This window comes from Sceloporus undulatus, chromosome 1, assembly GCF_019175285.1.
Source record: "Sceloporus undulatus isolate JIND9_A2432 ecotype Alabama chromosome 1, SceUnd_v1.1, whole genome shotgun sequence".
NCBI lineage: Eukaryota > Metazoa > Chordata > Lepidosauria > Squamata > Phrynosomatidae > Sceloporus > Sceloporus undulatus.
In genome coordinates, this window is record NC_056522.1 from 38,717,843 (window position 1) to 38,741,107 (window position 23,265).

Below are 23,265 nucleotides of genomic sequence, written 5' to 3' on the forward strand. Positions count from 1 at the left end.
TTTTAAAAAGGAACTAGTTGCATTATCATTACTCCAGTGACCCAACAGGTTATTATTTTTTAATGTTCTTACTGTCCACAAAGTAGATACTCTTACCACTGTGCCATAGGAAAACACAGGAAACTGGTCTTTGGTTTGTTCCATATCTGATTATATAATTCTCAGTGGACTACCCTGTTTGGTCTACTCTCTCCACTCACCTGCATGAGCACAATGCAAAACAACATTAAAATTCAACTAGTATTTTAACATCTAACTAGCCAGTATTTTTCATTGTGTTTCCTCTTCTCTTTTCCTCACTCCCTCCTTATAATAATACTAATAATAACAATAATCATAATACTGTGCATTCAAGTCGTCTGTCAATTTTATGGTAACCCTATGAATTTCATAGGGTCTTTTAAGGCAAGGAATACTCAGAGGTGGTTTTTGCCAGTGCCTTCCTCTGAAATATAGCTTACAGTACTTGGTGTTCATTGGCATTCTCCCATCCAGGTAATAACTAGGGCTGACCCTGCTTAGCCTCCACAATCAGACAGGATCTGGTGCCTTTAGGGTATTTAGACCCTCTAAAACTAAAGTACATGACTGGTATTTTGAGGTTACATAATGATCAGTACAAACTGTTGTATGATTGTGGTTGGTACCAACTGAATACTACTGATACTAGTGGACTCCAATTTGGTGTTTTGTTTTTATGAAAGACATGGGGAAGGAACTCTCTGTATTAACCAGAACATGAGATATTTATGTCAGTTGCTCCTGGTGTTGCACATGATATCCTTTCAATGTGCTGAACTGAAATGCCCATCATTTCCAACACATCTTGTACTTACTGCTACCTAATTCCTCAATCTAAGCAACCTCTCCCTAGAGCAGTAACGTCTTGTACAGGAGTTACTCATCATATTTGATACAACATGGAAGTAGTACATCATCTTGCCTCACCTCCTCTGTTACTGCTTTCTGTGGAAAGCATGAAGTCTGAAGTATAGAGGTTTTTATTTATATGAATGTTCTCCCACTAGGAAGGTCTCAGCAAAATTGCAGAAAGGATAGAGCATATTACCTGAACAAAGGCTCAAGCTGCCATCACACTAAACATACCTACAGTCACATGTGACTACTCCATGGCTCTCTTATTCCAGCTCAGCTACTCAGTATTGTCCAGTCCATTTTACTGTGTCTCCAGATTGCCACCTAGGCATATAAATCTTCACTAATTTCTTTCTTATGTTGAATAAAAAGAAAATTCAAATTTTCTTTCCACTGGGTGATATTACAAATGTTTTTGTGTATTTGTTCCCTTGTATGGGGATTTAAAAAAAAAAGTCAGATTATTTTGTACAAATATCTTGCTTTTAGGAAAAAACACATTTTCTGCCTTACATTTTACACAAAGTAATTCATGGGGCAACCATAAGTTGACAGGTGAATTGAAGGCACACACACACACACACACACATTCTATTGTATTTTTTCCTCCTGCACAGGGGAACAAAATCCTGTGGTGATTTGTGAATATGGTTGCCAATGTAAAAATTGGAAGAGACTCCTGTACTGTTTCGCAGTTGCATGACAAATAACACCTGCTGAAATTCCTTTTCCTATGCTACCATTAAGGGTATAGGAAGTCTGTCCACTCTTCACTCTGGCAATCCTCTTTCTTTACCTCCTTCCATTTCTACACAAACATTTGAATTTTTAGGGTATCTCCCCCCTCCCCCCACCAGACTTCCATTCTACTCCAATTTAAATCTGTCAGGTCCAGTTGAAAACTGTCAACTTTTTTTCCAATTGAAACTCTCTTTTTTAAATATTAGAGAGAAAAGATTTGTAAAAGGTTTATTCAGTGAGAGGAGGTATTGCAAATCAGCTGTGCCAAATGAATCTGAAATTAAATTGAGCTAATTGGTGTTGCAAAGCTGTTTTTAAAACCCTCTAACCTAAAAGTACAGCTGCTGTTTCCTGATGGAATAATTAAAAACAAACAAACTTGTGAACCTACATCTTTCCATTTGGCATTTCCCAATCAATACATGGGAGCACTTAGCAAGAGGACAAAAATCTCAGAGAGGACACCTTTTATTATGCTGCAAACAGTTCACCTGCCTGTATGCCTGGAATAATTGCTACACACATGCCTGGAAAATATTCAAAGGCATTTTTTTTCCTGTGTGAGTTAACAAAGCACTCCTTGTTGCAAAACTGTTTCTCATTCATATTATGTTAGCTGACATTTGGGATTGAAAAAAAAAGTCCAATCCAGAATTTTCAGTATCTGGTAAGGCCCTCTTTATATAAAAGCAAAGGACACAACCACTATTTTCAGGTTGCATAAATCGATTGACTATCGTTGTTGCAAAGAGAAAACTAGGTTGTTCCCACTAAGGTTTCAACTGGATCATGATTTGAAACGATCTGGTTTAAACCACCATGGTTCCCACTTCATTTGAATCGCTGAAGTGATTCGGAAAGGGGGGCATGGTTTTTACCCATTTAACCCACATCAAAAAGACGCTGGGTTAAAAGGAGCCTTTTTGGGGGGGGGGGATGAATAGATTTATTCTCAAATAAATCGATTCATCCCAGTGGGAACCACAGACGGATTTGAATCCACCCAGGCCCAAGTGGGAACTAGGCAGGGCAGATTTGATTCTGCTGCCAGTGACAGGGGGGCAGCTGCAATGGCTCCAGCCATCTCCCCATCACCAGCCTCCCTGCCTCTCCATATCTGGGCCACTGACTTCTCTTTGGCCTTCCTGCGACCTCCTTTCTGTCTTCCCTGGTCGCAGGGAATGGAAGAAGTTTTGGGGAAAACTGAGAAGGAGGTCGCAGAGAAGCCGGGGAGGCTTCTCTGCAAGCTTCCCTGGCCACAGGGAATGGAAAGAGGTCACAAGGAAGCTGGGGAAGCCTGGTAGAGGCCAAAGGAGACCAAAAAAAAGCCGGTAAGGAGGCTGGGCCAAGGACAGTTAAGGCTAGAAGAGGCCAAGGTACCTGATCTGAATTGGTAGAATTGGCACAAACATAATGGGAACCAGGAACTATTTTTGCACTGATTCATCAATTCTGATCAGGTACCAAATTCTCTGTAAGTGGGAACAAGGCCCTAGTCATAGTACGGACATCAATTAGGTGGCATGGGCAAGGATCTCTCTGTGCTTACTAGGTGGCATTCAGAGGTCTAGGTACTGGGACAGAGAATAAGGGTACTGCCTTCACATTTATAGATGCCGTGGACCCTTGTTATACGCTGAGGTTTGGTTCCAGGATCCCATGAGGATAACAAAATCCATGGATGCTCAAGTCCCATTAAATATAATGACATAGCAAAATGGTGTCCCTTATAAAAAATGGAAAATCAAGGTTTGATATTTGAAATTTATACTTTTTTTGAACATTTTCAAACCGTGGATGTTTGAATCCGTGTATAAGAAGAGTTAACTGTATACTGCCCCACCAATGAAAGTATGCAAAGGGATCTTGCAGCACCATTAAGAAAGAAAGAAGTTGATTTCATGAGTGTCTGTAGACTTAAGGGTACTTTCTTAGATGCACGTGGTAGAGTGAAACGTCCAGGGACAGAACTACATAGCAATCTGTATAAGAATGTCCAGAGGAATGCAAAACTTTGTGGGTATGGAGATGAGTTCATGCTACCAACTTCTTTCTTTCACTTAGGCTCTCAACTGACTGGCAAAAAATGCAAGGGTGAGGGCAGAGTGGGGGTGTGGTGACCACCTGCTGCTCAGCCCCATGCTGGCATCATGCTGCCCAACCAACCGCATGACGGATTGTGTCACACTTCACCAAAGAGCCACAGAAAAGTTGCAGTGGTGGTGGCTATGGGGCCCTTTCCATGGTGCAAAAAGAGGCTGCTTTTTGCGGCTTCTTTCTGCAACGCAGACCTACTGGGTTGGGGGCGTGGCATGCGGTTGCCACATTTCCAACCCAGGGCTCCCAGGGCACCACGGTGCCGCCTCTTTAGTTTCAAGAGCTACAAGAGCCCTTTGCATACTGATTTTCCAGAGTAACACAATGAATTCCACCACAACGAATTCCACCAATGAAACATTCTTTAAATTCTAACACTGCCGAGAGTGAAACTGTTCACACCTAGAACACCTAAAAACTCTTTGATGTGTCCACATTCCCTTGGCAACTTTGCCTACCCCGTTTCTTTGGATGCCGAAATTGTATTTCTAAATGGTCAAATGGCATTTTCAGTTACTGCAATGCTAGAGATCTGAGGACTGACATCAAATTTTGTGGTGTGTGTGTGTGTGTCACAATTCTCATGGGGGGGCAATGCCCTCATCCTTTTTCCCTTCTCTAGGTACACTTCTGATAATATTTATGCCAATTGTTTTCTCTCAGCCTAATTTAGCTCATGGGATATTTTTTGTGAAAATAAAAGAGAGAAATTCTGTGTGTCATTTTCTAAGCTTTATGAAAGCTCCATGGTGCTTTGACTGAGAGTTCCTGTGTGGCAGAGGATTTGACTGGATGGCCTTTCCAACTCTATGATTCTATGAAAGCAGGGTGGTGTTTTAAAAAATAAAATAAAATAAGCAATTCAGAGAAAGAACTTGCTACATTTCTTCATTCTAGAAAAGTCTGGGACTGTTCTATTTGGAGAATCTATACAAAGCAATGAAATTTGCCTCTCCATGAGCCAGTGGAGTCCATTGCTAGCTTGGTGATATACTAGATGCAGACTAAACTGAAGGAAACTTGAGGAAAGAGGAAGGAACAACCATGCAGCCTCTTGTTGGCCCCCTGACTCTTACATTTCAATGGGAAGTGCTCAGGCTACACTTGCCTCTCAGATGACCCAGTTTTCATCTAAGTTCAGAACAGGGCATGCCTGTGAAAATTTGATAGCAGGAAAGAAGAAGAGAGAAGTAGTACACATCTGGACTGCTTTCCTCTCCACTACCAAACTATGTTGGTGCTTTAGAGACCCTTTTTTCACAATTCTCCTGTCTCAAACTTCTATAGATTGGTGTTATAATAGCCATAATATTCTACTCATCGTATATGTTTATACATGAGTTCTATATGTTTATACATGGGTGGAAAGGGAGGGAGACAGTGGCAGAAAGGTTACTGTCAAATCAGTTCACTGATTTAGAGCACAAAAGAGCATTAATTATTATCAAATCAAGCCAGATGTTTATGCTAAGCTGATAATTTCAATGAATGTCATATTAAATCTCTGCAGGTCAGACAGAAATGCTGTCTCTCATTCACCTCCAAATATGCAGAGGTTAGCTGCCTTTCAAAATGTTCAGAAATGAGTGTTTCTATGCAAACTACAAGTGGTTTCTTTTTTTTTTTTTTGTCAGTAACTACAACAGATCATGCTCTTAATACAGGTGCACTGTGGTAGTTAAGAATGTGTGTAGCAAAATTTTCACACTCCTGTATTTGTGGAAGGAGATATTAGTAGTGATTAAGTATATTTTCTTGGTTTTGCTTTTTAGTTTTTTTAAAAAAAATTAAAACCCCAATTCAAAATTCAAAATGCTAGATCCCATTATGAAGACAAATAGGAAAGTATAACTTCATTGCTGAAAACAATTTTCCTCCTATCAATCTGAGGATTCGTGCATCAATATTGTAGATGAACTGTTAATTACAAAATCAATTAAAAAATTATTTCTAAAAACAGTCACGCATCCTGGCTCTCGGGGGGGGCAATTTGGGCAGAAGGTCTCATCTCACTAGGACCGCACCAAATCACAAGTCGTCATCCACAAGTAAGCAAAAGCAATCTGTTTTTTCATTTTTCAGCGCGGCTGAGCCCAGCCTGAGATTGATCGTCACATATGGCCCCAGAAAACAAACTGTCAATACCTTGAATGCTGCAGAATTTGAACAAATAGCCGTCCGCCCATTCAAGCCACTCATTGCATCCCATTTAACAGATTTTATTGACAGTTTCCTTCTTGTAATTAAAGGGAAAACTACTGGCCAGCAACCAAGATAAAGTTCAAAGATAGGGTCAAAACAAAAGCAGATGGAGGGGCACGGTGTGACTGTCAATGGTACATAGCATCAGAGCATGTTATTGACACACAGGTATCTAATGATCGGCACGTCATTAAAGAGGGATCTATCATGAACTTTATGCAAATGCTAAAAGGGACTTAAGACCACAATAAAGCATTAGGGAGGCACAAAAGAAAAAACAACAAAGAACAAACGATTTTTTACTTATCAGACACTGGCTCACTGCTTCAGCACTTTTAAGTTCAAATGCAGAGAAGAATCCTCCCTTGATTTCTTAACCCCTTCTGAATAAGTTGTATCTGTCAGTTAAACAGCTACTATAAAAATCAAATTTGTATGGTGAAGAAGAGTTCCTGTAGGATTAAACAGTGATTTGCTCCCTTCTCTGATAAAACCTGACTTCACCTTACTTATTGAGTTCACTATGTTTAGTAGCTGGATTGAAGTAGATCTTATATTACATTTAGTCATGAGCCCATCCATTCTATTGGGTTTTAGAGAACTGATTAGACTTATCTGGATTATGAAATGGATTTAAGCAGAACAACATTTGTGTTTATTGGAAAGCATCTTTGCTTTTAATACCTTCCCAAATTTTTCTGGCTTTTTAAAACCAAGTTAGAAAACACAGTGTAACAAAGTCTTATAATCACAGATCTTCCCTTAATTTGAACTAACTTGTTTCTAGCCATTCAGCATTGTCCTCCAGTAGTATGATTAAGAATGACTTATTCCTACTGTCATGTTTAGAAATTGTCATGCAGAAGGTATTAGAGGAAAGGGGGGAGGGTTGACATGAGCCATCATGCCAATCTGCCAACCTGAATTAGCAAGCGCGATAGCTTTGAGGGTGACAAACTCTTCTTTCTCCAGCTTCATGCTCTTGTATTTTTTTACCAGTTGCAGGATGGCATTGTTGAGGTCAAGAAGGCCTGCTAATTTAGACTGATCTTCATCCATGATATAGTCTTCGGCATAGACAAGCTCATCCTCAAAGGAAAGTGATCGGTATACAACACCCAGAATCAAAATCTCCATCCAAGCACTCTGCAGAAGGCTCATCTGGTCAGCAAGCGATAAAGTGGAAAATCCTAGACCAGGAAGGAAAGTACACAAAAATATAATTAAAATGGTCCTGGGCCATCATAATTCTGCATTATAACTATACTATTGTGCTTGTTATTCTTACATAAGTGCTAAATCTGTATTTGTGGATTCCGCTCCCCCTGATCCCCAGGATCTATCAACATAAAATAATCATAGTAAAAGTTTCATTGAGTACATGTGACATGACTTATGCTGTTATTGTTGTTCTTCCTCCTGCTGCTGTCTTTATTTCCAGGAGTCACTGATAGCAACGTGAATCTGCTGCATTTTATCTTGGTGTTTGATAACACATCTTCTCTAAATACAATCTAAACCTTTATTACATTCAGACTCCAATTTGACAACATTTGCTCTGAAATATATTAATATAATAATTTGAATCAGACAGTTTTCTGGGTACACTTTGATAATAATGAATGAGATAACACAATCTAAAGGATGCTGGGGAAGGTACTTTCTGAAAACATTGTCAAGGGGAATGTTTGATACCTTAATAGAATTAAGAGGATGATCAGCACAACAAGCAAAATGCTTTTTGAACTTCAACCTTAACAAGGCCTACCCTTCTCAGAAAAAGACACTAATTACTTCTGTAATGGCTCCTGCCTCTATGCAGTGCTGAAATAACAGGATGGCACATTAAAGTGCCAAGTGAATAGTAATCACACCATTATTTCTGAGAGAGAGTGAAAATTTAATAATGCTTCTTAATGAATTTAAGTTTTTCCTTTTGTTTCACTCCCCACCTTTCTGCTTAATAGGATCACTAAGGGCAAACATCTCCAGTGCCATACTTTTTCAGGCTCCTGTTTACAACAGCTGTTAATTTATTATCTCTGACTGTTAATATCACCCCTCACATAAGGTGCCAGTGAAGGAGTGATTTCCTGGCCTGTTGGTGAAATGTAGTGGTTTGCCAGTTGGCACCAGCAACCACCAAGTACTTAATAAAATCATCAAAGGGGATTAGTCAAGCTTTTCTTAAGGGGGTCTTAAAGACATGTCTAAAGCTTTCATTCAGTTGTTTATGGAGCTGCTTACATGTGCTTTGACAAAGATCCTGCAGAAAGAAAAGGGTGTGTTGCTCATTTATCTTTAAACACATTGCCCTCCTCTTTGAAGACCCTTTTCTTATAACAGAATAAGTGTATATAATGTGAGGGAAAATAATGTGTGTGTGTGTGGGGGGGGAGAAGCAATAGACATCAATTTAGATTCAGGCCACTGCACCATTTAAAAATGAACCTACTAAAAATAAAAAAGCCAATCACTTCAAGTCAGGATGCATATATTAAAATTCAAATATTTAAGCAACTGCTGCCTCCATTCCTCCACACCCATGATTTCTTTATTCTTATTTTCAATACTCTGTTTTGTGCATAGTGATAGAAAGGATGTTTGTAATCCCTTCAAATCAAGATTAACAACATTTTCACGCAAGCCAAGAAAATGTTGTTGAAAGATGACAATGGATAACACCACATGTCTGGTCAGAAATGGGAGGAAATGAAACAGAAATAATAATTTGAAAGGGTCTAAAAAGGAATGCATATTTTCAATTAGCTCCAGCCTCTCTGTCCTTTCTCTCTCAAGAACCAGTTTTTCTGCTACAGCAGATGGACAGAGAACGTAGCCTGCAGCACTGTTCTGTGACAGCCCTATTCTCTCTCCCAGACACTGCTGTTAGTAAATAGATTTACACATTCTCCAATCTCCACACATCTTTCTGCCGAATAATTAAAAGCAGGATGATTAGTTTATTGAGTGGAAGGAGGAACTTTTTTATTGAGGTCCGTCCATGATTTTTATCAGGGCCAGCACTTTTACGGTTGTCATGAGGGTGCAGGCATCCAATTTTTCTTATCTGCCTGATTAATACAAACGCTGTTTCAGGACGCATTAATTAACAGATACAAATCTACGTTCTCATGGAAGGATCAATACAGAGAAGAAAAGAGGCATCAATGTGAATTTAGTGCTGATGATGGAGAAGGCACTATATTGACATTTACGTGCACGGAAACTTTAAAGTTGCAGTAGAGCCCCTTTGTCCCTACGATTTACAAAGTAACATTTTTTAACTATAACAATGTTTCACACACTTCTGACGCATTTAATTAAGCAAAAGGCAATAAAATCCCTTTTGATCACAGAAGTTTTAATTTCAATCATTTTTCTTTCTATCCACCCTCGTTGGAAAGCTCCTAACTTCCTGCTTTTCATTTACATACTAACCTTTGTGTGTGTGTGTGTGTGTGTGTGCGTGCACATGCGTCATGGACACACACACACAAATTATTGTGTGCTTTACCAGCACATTTACAGTAGCAGATACAAGAAAACCGTGACAGTATTCTGACATTATGATTAGGGGATATTTGTCCAGAATTTGTGAGAGTGCCAATTACTTATCATTTCTTTAGAGTGTTCTTTACGATCATTTCACTCTTTATGTTTGCAGAGGATTGCTCTATTTTCCAAAACAGATCCACAACACTTTGTTTCTCGTATGATGCATCTGCAAAGTATTATACATTTTCTTTCTGCCTTTTGAGATGGGACGGGGGGGCTATATTCTTTAACTCAGACAAGATTTTGAAAACTGCCTTAATACGTTATTACTTAATTCCATTTCCAAAGCCAAATAAGATCCTGACACATAATTATAGCATTTTTATCAGAAAGTCTTGTCTGCCTTTCTCTTTTCCTTTGTTACTGGAGATTCAGCATAAGCCTTCTGTGAAAGTGTGGAAAGAAGATTGATGGTTAAATATGGGATTGGTGAAACAATAATTTCATGACCATCTCTGAACAGAAATATAACCAGAGCAACAATATTTCAACTATAGCTTGAAAAATCAGAAAACCTTATTAGCCAAGGTAATCCAGATATCCACATATAATATGTATTTGACTACGCACAGAAGTGCATGCATGATAATCAGTTGTAAGCAACCATTTACAAAATGCTAAACTTTCTAGAAGAAAACTAGCCATTGACTATTATAATAAAGCATTGCATAATTTGTCACAGGGGGAAGAAAAAGGAACATGTATATCATTGTATTTTTGACAAGTTATTTTCTCTCCCTCTCCATATGAAATGATATCCTCAAACAGCCTATAAATGCATTTATTGCTATCTAGACCGGTTAATATTTTCCAATCCCTTACCACTGAACCATTTCCCAAGATGCAGGAGATGCTGCACTGATGGCATGAATCCGAACTTCATATTCTGTATTACAAAGTACCTTAATCCCTAGCATTTGACAGGTCATATAGTTTTAAATGTTCCACTATATTATGGCTTTTAATAATGCACTTCAATATACTGTGGTGTATTTCCCCCCCAGCATAGACCAATTCCACCCAAGCTGGTGACAAGTTTGATCTCTCTCCGTCTCCCTCTGGATGTCAGTGCCATTTAATGTATCCCAGGCATCTTGCTAGCAGAATGACTCTGTACCTTGACCTGCAGTTAAATAGCATGTTTATCTGCGAGACAGTGTGCTCCAAATAAACCAGATGACAGTTTGGAATAACGTCATTTGGAAGGATTGAAAAGCTTCTCAAGAATCAGGTACCCCGGAGGTAATAGGCTTGAAGGAAGCATGTTCTGTGCCAACCCTCCTGCCATCTTCTACTTGAAGCTCATGTACTTGACAATGATGCCATGGGCACTTGTCAAGACTCTCTTCCCTTATTCTACACCCCCCTCTTTCTTTTCTTTCTTTCTTTTGCTTTTTTTTTGGGGGGGGGGAGAAAGAGGGATGCTGGCAAACTGATGCACTTTGCAGTCAACTTACAAAAAAGGCTAAGCATTTGAAAGTGTGAAGGGCAAAAAATATCTGACGGCTAGTCTTCAAAAATACACTTTCATTTCACAAAGCATAAATGTTTGTTTCCCAAGTCCAGTGTTGACAGAAATAGGCTGCAGTGCAGGCATAAGAACTTAACCCCTGCTAGGCATTCTCTTCTGTACCATTTTTACATTGCCGAGTGCAAGGCACTGTAAATCTACGCAGTTTCTTGTAAATAGCCATAAACAATGGCATTGATTTGCTGGTTACTTCTCTCCCTCCCCCTCACTGTACCCACCATGTCAACATTTTTTCTCCTTCCTATGCAGAATGCAGCTTCTGGTTCACTATAAATAGAAACTTTTCAACAAACTGCACCTTACATTCCAGTTGTAATTATACCCTAATGACTCACTGATATCACTAACTATGCACTGAGAGGAAGCTGATGGAGCAAGTTAACAGTCACTTGTTCCCCTCCCCCCTCCCCCTCGTTCCTTCACATGTCCATAAAACTAACACTTGGAGGAAGCTAGAAATACGCTGGCAAGAAAGCCCCTGGCATTTTGCTACCAATTCAAACCTCTGCAATATTATCTTTAAGTGAGATGAATTTTTCAGTTATAGTTTACACATGCATGCAGTTGTCATGCTTTAAAAAAAAACCAGGCAATTTAACTACTCACTCTTTCTTCCATTTGCTTTTAACATAGCCCAAATCCCTGTGATACATAGCCTAATCTATTTACATTCACAAAAGTGCCATTCTATACTATAGTTTGCTTAGGAGGAGTTCATAAAGACTAGACACTTACTTGTGGTTTGTCTATAGGCCCCTCAGATTTTTGTTTCTTTTCAGAGACTTTTTTGTTTGTTTTGTTTTTGGTCAGACTATATCAAGCTATACAAACTATGCAAAAAAGCTGGCAAAACATTAAGGTTGTCAGGAACTGGGGAAGAATGCTAGCTATTGCATTCTCTTCTCCCTAGCACACCTTTCCTCTCTCTGGGATCTGAGATTCTTTGTAGGGTTGTGGATAGAACGATCTCTTTGTTTACTGCTACTGAAAAAAAAATAATGTACTAATATGTAACATACATAGTTCACAATCTAAACCCCTCAGGTATGCAAGAGCTACTTCTTCATTGTGAAGGAGAAAACTACATTTGTGCACACATCTGCATTGTGAACATAAAGGATTCCCCAAAATTCAGAGAAATGTTTGCCATCCAAATGTTTGACTTACAACTCCCATTAGCTCATCCCTGCATGGCCAGTGTTAAGAGATTAAGAGAATTGTAATTCAAAATATCTGAAGGATCAAAGGTATCTGACTCCTGCCAAAGTCACAGAGCAGAAAAGGGTGACTTAACAGGCAAGGACTGAAGTTCAGAGCATATGGACACAATCCACAGAATGTCTAGATAGCTCCTTCTTTAAACCAATTTGTCACTCCTGCCTGTTGATCACTCAACAACTGCATAGTGCTGTGCTGACTTGCATGTGTGTGGGGGGCACACAGATGGAAATTTCAGTACAGTGTCTTAGGCTGGGTACACCCATACAACCCATTGTCCACTACCACATGTACAGCAGTCAATAATGGATGTGCATTTATGAAATTATAAAAACAGCTTTGTGTAATCAGAGAAGCACACATCATTGTGCCCCCGTTAATAACATGTGTAGGTCAGAATCAGAATTTCAAAACTGAAACACTGAATTCTGGGAGAAGAGTTGGTATCAGTTTGCAGTTATTTGCAGTGTATTATCTTCCATTAGCAAGTATACCAAGCAATAATGGAAAAATAAATCCAAAAATTTATTTTTAAAAAAATATAAAAGTGAAGCATATAGCTAATGAATTCAAATGTGAATACATCTCATAGACTTAGGATGTCATACATATAATCCAATCATAGGTCTGTCCATGCAATTTCACCAGTTGATTTCTCCTCACACTCCAACTCTTCTCTGTAAATGTGACTGAATCAAAGTGTGGATGCAGTCCAGACTAACGATCTCTATAAAGCAGTCAGATGCCAGGGACAGGGCTACAGGAAGGAATCTCAGCAGGCACAGCTAAGTATGCAGCAATCAGAGAAAATAATACTACAGAAACTGGCTCTGATATATAACTATTAAATGAGCTGGTTCAACCTTTGTTTGCCACAAGTCAGTCTCATACAATCAAAGAATCTAATGGTATAAATGCTCTCCCTGGCCATGTGTATACAGGGATAGCTAGAAGTATACAGTACTAGCCAGTTCTGAAATCAGAACATGGCAGTGCATGATTTCAAGCACTAGAATAAATCCCACTCCCTTTAAAGCTGGGGGGGGGGGCATCTTCAGAAACACCTCTTGTAAAACACACAGTTGTGATATCATGTGTAAACCAATCTCCAATCTCTTGATCACATTGCATTTCTTGTAGAGTCTGCCCTGTACACTCGGGTTTTCTGGTAAGTATCTGCTTCAGCCAACCAGGACTATACTGGCAATGGTTTCCCAGAGAACTTTTTCATCTGCTGCCCCCCAGATTATGGAATGACCTGCTGGAAGAGATATGATAGCTAAAAACAGTGACTGCATTTAAAACACCATTAAAGACATAACTCTTCAAGCAGGCCTATCCAGGCAATTTTAAATCATGACTTTTTAATCTGTGTATGAAGTCTTATGAGTGTATTGCAATGATTTTATAGTTTTGGATTTAGTGGTGGGTTTATGTGTTTTAACTGTGCTTTGTATTTTAACATGATGTACTCGGCCTTGAGAAAAGTCAGGAAATAAATAAAAAGAATAATTATTTGGATTATGGCAAGACCACAACATATGGCTCTACTTCACTGCTTTACCATGGTATGACCCCACTTTTCTGCAAAGATTCAAGGGGGACTTCTTTGCCCCTTCTGGGATCAAAATCACAATTCTTTTGATCGTTGTGTTTGTGGTGGTGTGCCTTCAAGTAATTTCTGACTTGTGTTGATGTTAAGGACTCTATCATGGGGTTTTCTTGGCAGAATTTGTTGGGGCATGGATTGCCCTTGCCTTCCTCTGATGCAGAGTGTGACTCTCTCACCAAGTAGGTTTCCATGGCTAAATAGGATTTGAATTCTGTTCTCCCAGTGTTCTAGTCCAACACTTAAACCACTACACCACACTGACTGTCTCTACAGTTTGCTAAGAAGGCCAAGTGGTTTATCTGTCTGTTTTGTTTTGTTTATCATTCTTTCCTGTTTACAGTTAAGCAAAGGAAATATGATGCAGCCAGATGTCAGATATCAGTAACTCTCAACACTTTGTAAGAACAGCACTGGGAATGTCAATATATGGTAACACTGTAAAGAAAATCAGAGGTGGCTACATTACAAAGGTCTCCATTTCCTCTTCTGATCTTCAGGTGGTTTTTCATCTTTCTATAATTCACCTGAACATTGAGTAATGTGGTGTGGTCAGATATTTGGATCACTACTAGGTTCCATCCTATCTCCCCTTAACTGCTGTAATAGAAACAAGCTAGTTAAGAAATGGCAGGTTTTAGCTTTTCCAATCAGATGTTTTAGACTACAGCTCCCATCATACCTAACCATGGCCATGCTGGCTGGGACTGGAAGAAGCCATAGTCCAAATTATCTGGGTATATTGGGGATGGCTGATATATTCAATGAGGCAAGAATCATGCACAGAAAGGGAGGCAGAAATGAGGATACCTCTTTCATTCAAAGCCCAGATTGACCTGACCTGGGAAAAGGACAAGGTGGAGCTACAAGTACGTAGGAGAAGTGACACCATCTCCCACTATCATAATGCATGATGGCAATATAACATTAGGCAATATAGGAAACTGAGAGCAGTTGAGATTATGTTGTTAACTGCCCTTGAGTTGACTTCAACTCATCATAACTCTGTGGATGAGAAATCTCCAAGATCCGTTGTCATCTACTGCTCTCTCTGTTCAAGTCCTGCCAAGTCAGTCCCACTGTCTCTCTGATTGAGTCCATTCATCTGGCATGTGGTCTGCCTCTCTTTCTGCTGCCTTCTACCTTTCCTACCATTATTGGTTTTTCCAATGATTCATGCCTTCTCATGATATGGCCAAAGTACGACAGCCTCCTAAACCTGGGCTTGAAGAATGGAAATTAGTCTTGGGCTTCAACAGAATGATCATGTATCAATTTGATTATTGCTGCTGTGAACTACAGCTGCCTTTATTTGTACTTAGGGTCACCCCATTGCTAGTTAAGCACAGAGTTAAGGAACTTAGGGCTGAAACAGACTGCAGAAATAATTCAGTCTGAAACGACTTTAACTGCCCAGGATCAATACTAGAGAATTTTGGGAACTGCAGCTTTGTGAGACATCTAGCCTTCTCTGTCAGAGAGCTCTGGTGCCACAACAAATACAGTTCCCAGGATTCCCTAGCACTCAGCATGGGCAGTTAAAGCAGTTTCAAGCTGAGTTATTTCTGCAGTATGTTTTGGCCCTTAATTTTTTTGGGGGGTGGAGAGCCTTATTACTCTTGAAATATATCAACATTCAGAAAGAGATGGAGGACAAGTCAATATTTCTGAGACCTGCTCCTAAGCTCACCATGCTCAGTTTTTGGCTGAGGACATTTTGCTGCCTGCAGTGGAGCCCAAATGACTATCTCTCCTGTGTTAGATCTAACAGGTTAAAAAAAGTTTTGCTGAACCTTGCAGACATTAATTCCTGTCTTCACCTTTTCTGACTCTTGGTGCTGTCTGAAGGAAGTTGCTTCACTCTGCCACTTGACAAAACTGAACTTGTTGTTGAAGGATCAACAGTATTGATCAATGAATGGTGAATATAAATGCAGAATAGTGTACGAGGGAAATAAGTGGGTAAAAAAAGGCAAAGGGATAGGTTGAAAATATGGGTAGGCTGAAGTTTCTTCTACTGCTCTTGGTTCAGTTTCTATGGAGGTCTTTTATCATCCAAAGAAGGCTACAGGCTTAACTAAAACCCTTCATCCAAGCTGCTGTGCTAAGATGTGTTCCCTACAGAAATCAGAATCTAGTTGTACCATGATCCAGTCATTTCTCCAGTATTTTATTCAAATGTATTGGTATGTTTCTTTCTTTCTTTCTTTCTTTCTTTTCTTTCTTTCTTTTTTAACAATGTATGTTCATATAAAATATAAATGAATTATTTACAACAGGCAGGGGGAAATACTGACCATAAGCACTTTTCCAACCATGTCTACTGATAGGACAGCAAGTGCCATTTAACAAATTGAGAAACCTGGGGCTTTTATCACCATACTACTTTCATCTCCCTCAAACAAGAGCAGATAGATGGCATGGCAATAAAAATGCATTCACACCGCCCGTCCATCTCAATCCATTAAGAACAATGGATTCTCACTAAGCAAATATTCGCTTGTCAGAAGTATTTGCAACAGTGGATTCATTCAGCAGGACTAAGTAAGTGAGGTTCACAGCAATTTAAAAGCAGCAAATTAGACATTTACAAACAGTGAAGATGCCGCTTGTCTAGCATGACCTTTCACTCAGGCAGTACAAGAAGGTGTTAGCGTAATTTAAATGCCAGTTAGAAATATTTCAATGGTATCTTTTACCTTCTATCAAGACCTTACATAACAATACTAAAGATGAAGAATTTTTGCTTGTCATTTTTTCTTTTCTTTGCAAGGAGACTCCCATTTTTGAGATAATCAACTTTCAGGCCAAACTGATGTAGCTGTTTCCATCAAAGGCTTTCTTTCTTTAAACAAAATCTTGCCTGCTTGTAAGCTTTTATTTCTATCTGTAGCTTACAAAAAGGCACAAAGAATGATATAAAGGCAGTTTAGGTTTTCTTTGCTTCTGAAAGATCCATTTAAGAAAACTGGAAATTGAGAAGTAATATTGAGAAACTGGAGCGTGTCCAAAGGAGGGCGACTAAAATGGTGAAGGGTCTGGAAACCATGCCCTATGAGGAACGACTGAGGGAGCTGGGGATGTCATACTGAGGAGGGAGCAAGCTTGTTTTCTGCTGCTCCAGAGACTAGAACATGGAACAATGGATGCAAAAAGAGATTCCACCTCAACATTAGGAGGAACTTCCTGACAGTAAGGGCTATTCGACAGTGGACACTCCCTCGGAGAGTGGTGGAGTCTCCCTCCTTGGAGGTCTTTAAACAGAGGCTGGATGGCCATCTGTCAGGGATGCTTTGATTGAGACTTCCTGAATGGCAGGGGGTTGGACTGGATGAACCTTGTGGTCTCTTTCAACTCTATGATTTGAAGATACACAACAACAACAACAACAACAACAATTGAACAGAATCTTGACCGTAATGCTTTAATGTGCTTACATCATCTCTAGTTTGGCCCATGGAAAATGCAAACTTTAGAATAGTCTGATTTGATTTTAGTAAGGGCTAGAGTGAAGAGTCTAGTCATTTGGTAGATTTAATGTAGTAAATGTGTGTCAGGATTCCAAGAGACTAGTTCTATCATCCATCTCTTCTCACTGGACTACCGTATATAGTCGTGTATAAGTCAACCTCATGTATAAGTCGAGAGAAGGTTTCAGGGTCAAAATCCTGGATTTTGATATGACCAGTGGATAAGTCAAGGGTAAAACTTAGGGAGCTATAAGGAAGGATGGAAAGGGGGAAATACCACTTCCGTCCATCTCCTTCTCTGGACCTCTAGGAAGCAAGTGAATTTAAATGGAGATTTGTTTCCACGGGAAGCAAAGGCTTGCAAAACGGACCAGGCAAGTGCTTTTCAATGGGGAGTTTTCCCCATAGGAAGGAAAGCCTTGCAAAGGGACCAGGGAAGGAGAGCCTTGCAAAGGGACCAGGAAAGGAGAGCCTTGCAAAGGGACCAGGGAAGGAGAGCCTTGCAAAGGGACCAGGGGAAGAGCCTTGCAAAGGGACCAGGGAGGAGAGGTCTTGCAAAGGGACTGTGGAAGAGAGTCTTGCAAAGGGACTGGGAAGGAGAGCCTTGCAAAGGGACCAGGGAAGGAGAGTTTTGCAAAGGGACCAGGGAAGGAGAGCCTTGCAAAGGGACCAGGGAAGGAGAGTCTTGCAAAGGGACTGTGGAAGGAGAGTCTTGCAAAGGGACCAGAGAAGGAGAGCCTTGCAAAGGAATCAGGGGAGGAGAGCCTTGCAAAGGGACCAGGGGAGGAGAGTCTTGCAAAGGGACCAGGGAAGGAGAGTCTTGCAAAGGGACTGGGGAAGGAGAGTCTTGCAAAGGGACCAGAGAAGGAGAGCCTTGCAAAGGAACCAGGGGAGGAGAGCCTTGCAAAGGGACTGGGGAAGGAGAGCCTTGCAAAGGGACCAGGGGAGGAGAGCCTTGCAAAGGGACCGGGGAAGGAGAGCCTTGCAAAGGGACCGGGGAAGGAGAGCTTTGAAAACGGACCGGGGAAGGAGAACCTTGCAATCAGAGAAGGGAATGAGAGCCTTACAAACGGAGAAGGAAAGGAGAGCCTTGCAAACAGACCAGGCAAGTGCTTTTCAAAGGGGAGTTTTTGCGATAGGATAGGAAGGAAAGGCTTGCAAACGGACTGGAGGGGGAGGAATTCAATTGAGATTGGGGCACCAGGCTTTCTTGTTATAGCACCTTTCTAAGCACTATTGCTGCATTGACCCTTCTATAAGTCTACTCAAGATTTTAGGGGTAATTTTTGGGCATAAATTTCTCGACTTATAGTTGAGTTTATACGGTAACTGCTAACTGGAACTGCAGGAGGTCAGTAGGAAAGCAGATAAATGTCTTCTAGGGCTTCTGTTTTAAGATTCATTATGAAGAAACAGATTTTTTGGTAGAAGATGACATGTTTCAGGATACATTCAGGTTCAGATTGCAATAGGTCAATGAAGTTTACCCCTTTATACTGCACTATGTTCAGAACTGTAGGCCACTTTCGAGGTATAAATATTTTTATCTGAAATGCAAACTGGAATGGTGAGGGAAGGGAGAGAATCATAGAATCGTGGAATTGGAAGAGTCCGCAAGGGACATCCAGTCCAACCCCCTGCCATGCAGGAAATCACAATGAAAGCATACCTGACAGATGGCCATCCAGCCTCTGTTTGAAGACCTCTAAGGAAGGAGACTCCACTACACTCCAAGGGAGTTTGTTCCACTGTTGAATAGCCCTTACTGCGAGGAGGTTCCTCCTAATGTTGAGGTGGAATCTCTTTTGCTGTAGTTTGCATCCACTGTTCCGTGTTCTAGTCTCTGGAGTAGCAGAAACAAGCTTGCTCCCTCCTCAACATGACATTCCTTCAAATATTTAAACAGGGCTATCATATCATCTCTTAACCTTCTCTTCTCCAAGCTAAACACACCCAGCTCCCTAAGGCATTTCTCTCATAGGGCATGGTTTCAAGACTATGATCATAAATCATATATATCACTTATGGCAACTCTAAGATTTTCTTGGCAAGATTTGTTCAAATGGGGTTTTCCATTGCCATCCTCTGAGGCTGAGAGCATATGACTTGCCCAAGGCCACCCAATGCTCTTCCAGTGGATTTATGCAGCACAATGGTCTGATAGCCCTTTCAGGATATTCTAGCACCCGTTCCAGTATACTGGGCAGGCAGTGGCTAAATGTGCAAACATGGAAGTGAGGGGGTAGTGGATACTGCCCTTTTCAATTGAACCGATTCCTTGAGGAAACTCACAAGAATTAAAATATATATTGAAATCAACAATTAATAAACAGTATTTTATTTAAATGTTTTTCCTTTTTGCCTACCATCACCCCCAAGATGATGTACAGAAAATTAAAAAAAAAAACATTAAAAAGAGACTAAAACAGTTTCTTTAAAAATAGTTTGTAAATCACATAGTTAAAACAGTCAGAGAGTCCACCCATGATTTTAAGCACTAAAGGCATGTGAAATAATGTTGTGTTAGACAAAAGGGTTGGAGCCAGCCTGACTTCCTTTGGGAAGAAGCAGAGAAAGTCCTGTCACAAACAACTCTTCCAGGTGTTTCAGACTTTCATTCCCAGAAGTCCCAGCTAGCTTGGCCAACAGTCAGGAATTCTGGGAGCTGAAGTCCAAAACATCAGGAAGACCAAAGTTTGGGAACCACTGATCTAGATCAGGAGGTATCATCAGTTCACAGCAAGTCTCCTGCTGGGGCGAAGTCTTTGGGAAGTGTCCCATGAGATTAACTGAATATTTCAATTCAGAAGCTAATATCAAAATATATAATTATCTGCTTATTTAAAAGTAACACAACATTATCTAAGATGAGGATGGCTTATGGATCTCTGCATATTATCACACCTGGTGTCTTTTTACTGTCGGCTTGATCCCATTTGGTCTGTTATACTTGGCCTTGCTAATTTGTTGTTATTTTACCTCAAGTCAATTTTGACTTATAGTGACCCAATGAATGAGAGACTTCTAAGGAGATTATCAAATAGAGGCTTACCATCCTTAAAATGTGGCTAGATCATCCCTAAAGTGTAAGGGTGTGATAACTATGTCTCCCATGATGAAATCGTCATGGAGGCATCCCATCATTAAAGCGTTCGTGGAACCACCATTTCTCTGCATAACGGGAACTTCCATTATGCAGAGAAATGGCGGCTCCACGAATGCTTTAATGACGGGACACCTCCATGATGATTTCATCACAGGAGACAAGTCTGACCGGCTATCATATCATTGTGCTTTAGAGACAATCTAGTCACACTGTAAGCCTCCATGTGATAATCTCCTAAATCACCCTATTGTCAACAGCTCTGCTCCTTCACAGACAGACTCAGAGTTGTGACTTCCTTGACTGAGTCTATCCGTCTGGAATCCAGTCCTCCTTTTCCCCTACTGTCTTCTACCTTACCAAGTACAGTTGGCCTTCCATAGCCACACATTCTGCATCCACAGATCCAACCACCAACACTTTGAAAATATTTTTAAAAGGAATTCCAAAAAAGCAAACCTTGATCTTGCCATTTTATATAAGGTGCACTGTTTTATTATACCTTTGTATACAATGATACTTGAGCATCCATGGATTTTGGGATCCAAGGGGAACCTGGAGCCAAACTTCAGTGGTTACCAAGGGCTTACTGTATTATTGCATTTTTATGCGAGTCATATCTTCTTGTTATATGACCAAAGTATGACAGTCTCAGTTTAGTAATCATGGCTTCTACGGAGAGGTCAGGCTTGATTTGCTCTAGGACCCATTTAGTTCTCTTTTTAGCAGTCAACGGTATCCATAGAACATTTCTCTAGCACCACATTTCCTATGAATTCATTTTAATATTTTGGATCTTTTAGTTCCAGATCAAGTGGCTATTTTCAGTCAATATGTGAAGCTTTTCAATACTACGTATATGGGAATGGGTTTCTATATTATCTGTGGTGACTTGTGTTACTGTTTTAGACACCAATACTTAACATAATTTAAAGTTTGGGGGTATTAATAAGGATAAATCTGGTTGATCTGTAGCTTATATTTGTACTTAAAATCATATTAATAAAACTATAGGTGGCTTACCCTTCTGTGTACAGAATTAAAATAGCAAAAATATTTAAAAACAATTTAAAATATACAAATAAAAACAATAAAAAGGAGATTGCGGAAGGGCACCCAGTACAATTAATACAGTACAGCACCCTCCTGAAAGCCCTTTCTTTTAAAACCATCAAAAGCCTATCAGAAATTCTTTGGAAGGATAGGAAGGAGGAGGCCAATATAGTTCAAAACAGAATTAAAGACCAGTTTCTTCTGGCAGGCTTATCCAGTTGGTTTTTTAATTGTGAATTTTCAATGATGAATTTTCAAATGTGGGTTGTTTTAATATGTGTATATATTGTCCTTTTCAAATTGTATATGTTTCTTTTTAAATTCATGTATATTTTATTTGATGTGTTTTAACTGATGTGATGTTGTTCCCCATCTTGATCCATAGGGAGAGGCGGGTAAGAAATAAATATCATCACCATCATCATCTTCTTTCAAAGGGAGATCAGTGTATAGAAGCAGTCATTATAAAGATCCCAGTTTGCATACCACCAACTATGCCTGTGAAAGTGGTAGGATGGAGAGAAGGACCTTTTTTGAGAATCCTGGGTTTCAGGTAGTCCATTATCTGTAGGTTATCCTACAGTCCCATATATACAATGTTAATCCAACCAAAAATCTGCCCTTACCTCATTGCACAAGGCAGGATTTTTTTATATATAAAAAGCCAAGGAAATAAATTAATCTGTTTTATTAATATTTTATACTATCACTTTTGTAAGGATTTAAAAAAAATAACCAGGCAATAGTTCTGCTAATTAAAAATTTCCTAAGTATCCCTCTGAAATGTCTCCCTGGAAAAGAAGGTCTTTCAAGCCACTGAGGACTTACCCAGTGGCTTCAAGAGGACTAAGTTAGATTAAGCAGAAATGAACCGCTCTAAATGGCACGAGAGTCTCACTACCCAGCATCTACATTTCCAATTTCAATAAAGAGGCTTGGGCATCCCCTGTCTGAGAATATTGGTGTCCTTAAGACTACTTCAGGAGGCAGAGTATCTGAAGTCTGCAACATTAAAAAAAAAAAAGGGGGGGGGGGGGGACTGCTTGATTCTAATACACCTAATTAGCCATCGGCAGACTCTTAATTGCATACATTAGGATGATTCCATAGTGGAGATTAATTCTAAATATACCCAAGCAGCTGGTTAAGATGCCATGGATTACAGTGTGGACTGTACTTTTCCACTTAATTAGATATCAAAATTAAGCAGCAACAAGCATTTTGACATAACGGGGATCAAGCCGCCACTTGGCATCCCAGGGCTGCACTAAAGTGACCGCTAAACAGAGCCGCACAGATGGAGAGATATTAAATGCCACACTGGAAAGTAATTTCAAATAATAAAATATCAATATTTACATTTTAATTACCCCTGCTGAGAGCCGCTCTGTCATTTTCACTATTGCCGACGCAGCAAGGGGTAGTGGAATGACATTGCAGCTCTGACAGCAATGACTATTTTGTTTCCATTAAAGAATGACAAGTGTTTTAGAGGCAGTGACACCCAGTGTGTGAACAAGAATGACAGCCGATCAGAAATTTCCTATTAAGGGAATAAATGACTCAACAAAAGAATTGACTTGAAGCAGCCAGGTCCTCCTTGAATGAAGCACATAATCAGTTCCAAATTTCCTGGCAAAAGTTTATAATTAAAAGACACCCAAGAGAACACCTAGTGTGCCACTAAACACTCAAAAGCATAACACATTATGTGACTGGTCCATATCACACAGTCATTATTAAGAGGAAACAGTACTGTGAGCTTGTGACAGAAGTCTAGATTAGATTAGCCAAAATGGGTTCACTG

At 39.9% G+C, this 23,265-nt stretch overlaps 1 protein-coding gene across 13 annotated transcripts in view; it reads right to left on the reverse strand.

Moving 5' to 3' along the window:
• Positions 1-23,265, reverse strand: part of ESRRG (estrogen related receptor gamma) — a 612,697-nt gene that overhangs the window by 11,689 nt on the left and 577,743 nt on the right. For 12 of the 13 annotated variants that reach the window (XM_042444949.1, XM_042444960.1, XM_042444954.1 and 9 more), the window contains one exon: positions 6,837-7,106. In XM_042444949.1, coding sequence (XP_042300883.1) covers positions 6,837-7,106 — 270 coding nt within the window. The remainder of the gene's footprint in view (positions 1-6,836; positions 7,107-23,265) is intronic. The other variant, XM_042444959.1, reaches the window with a different exon arrangement.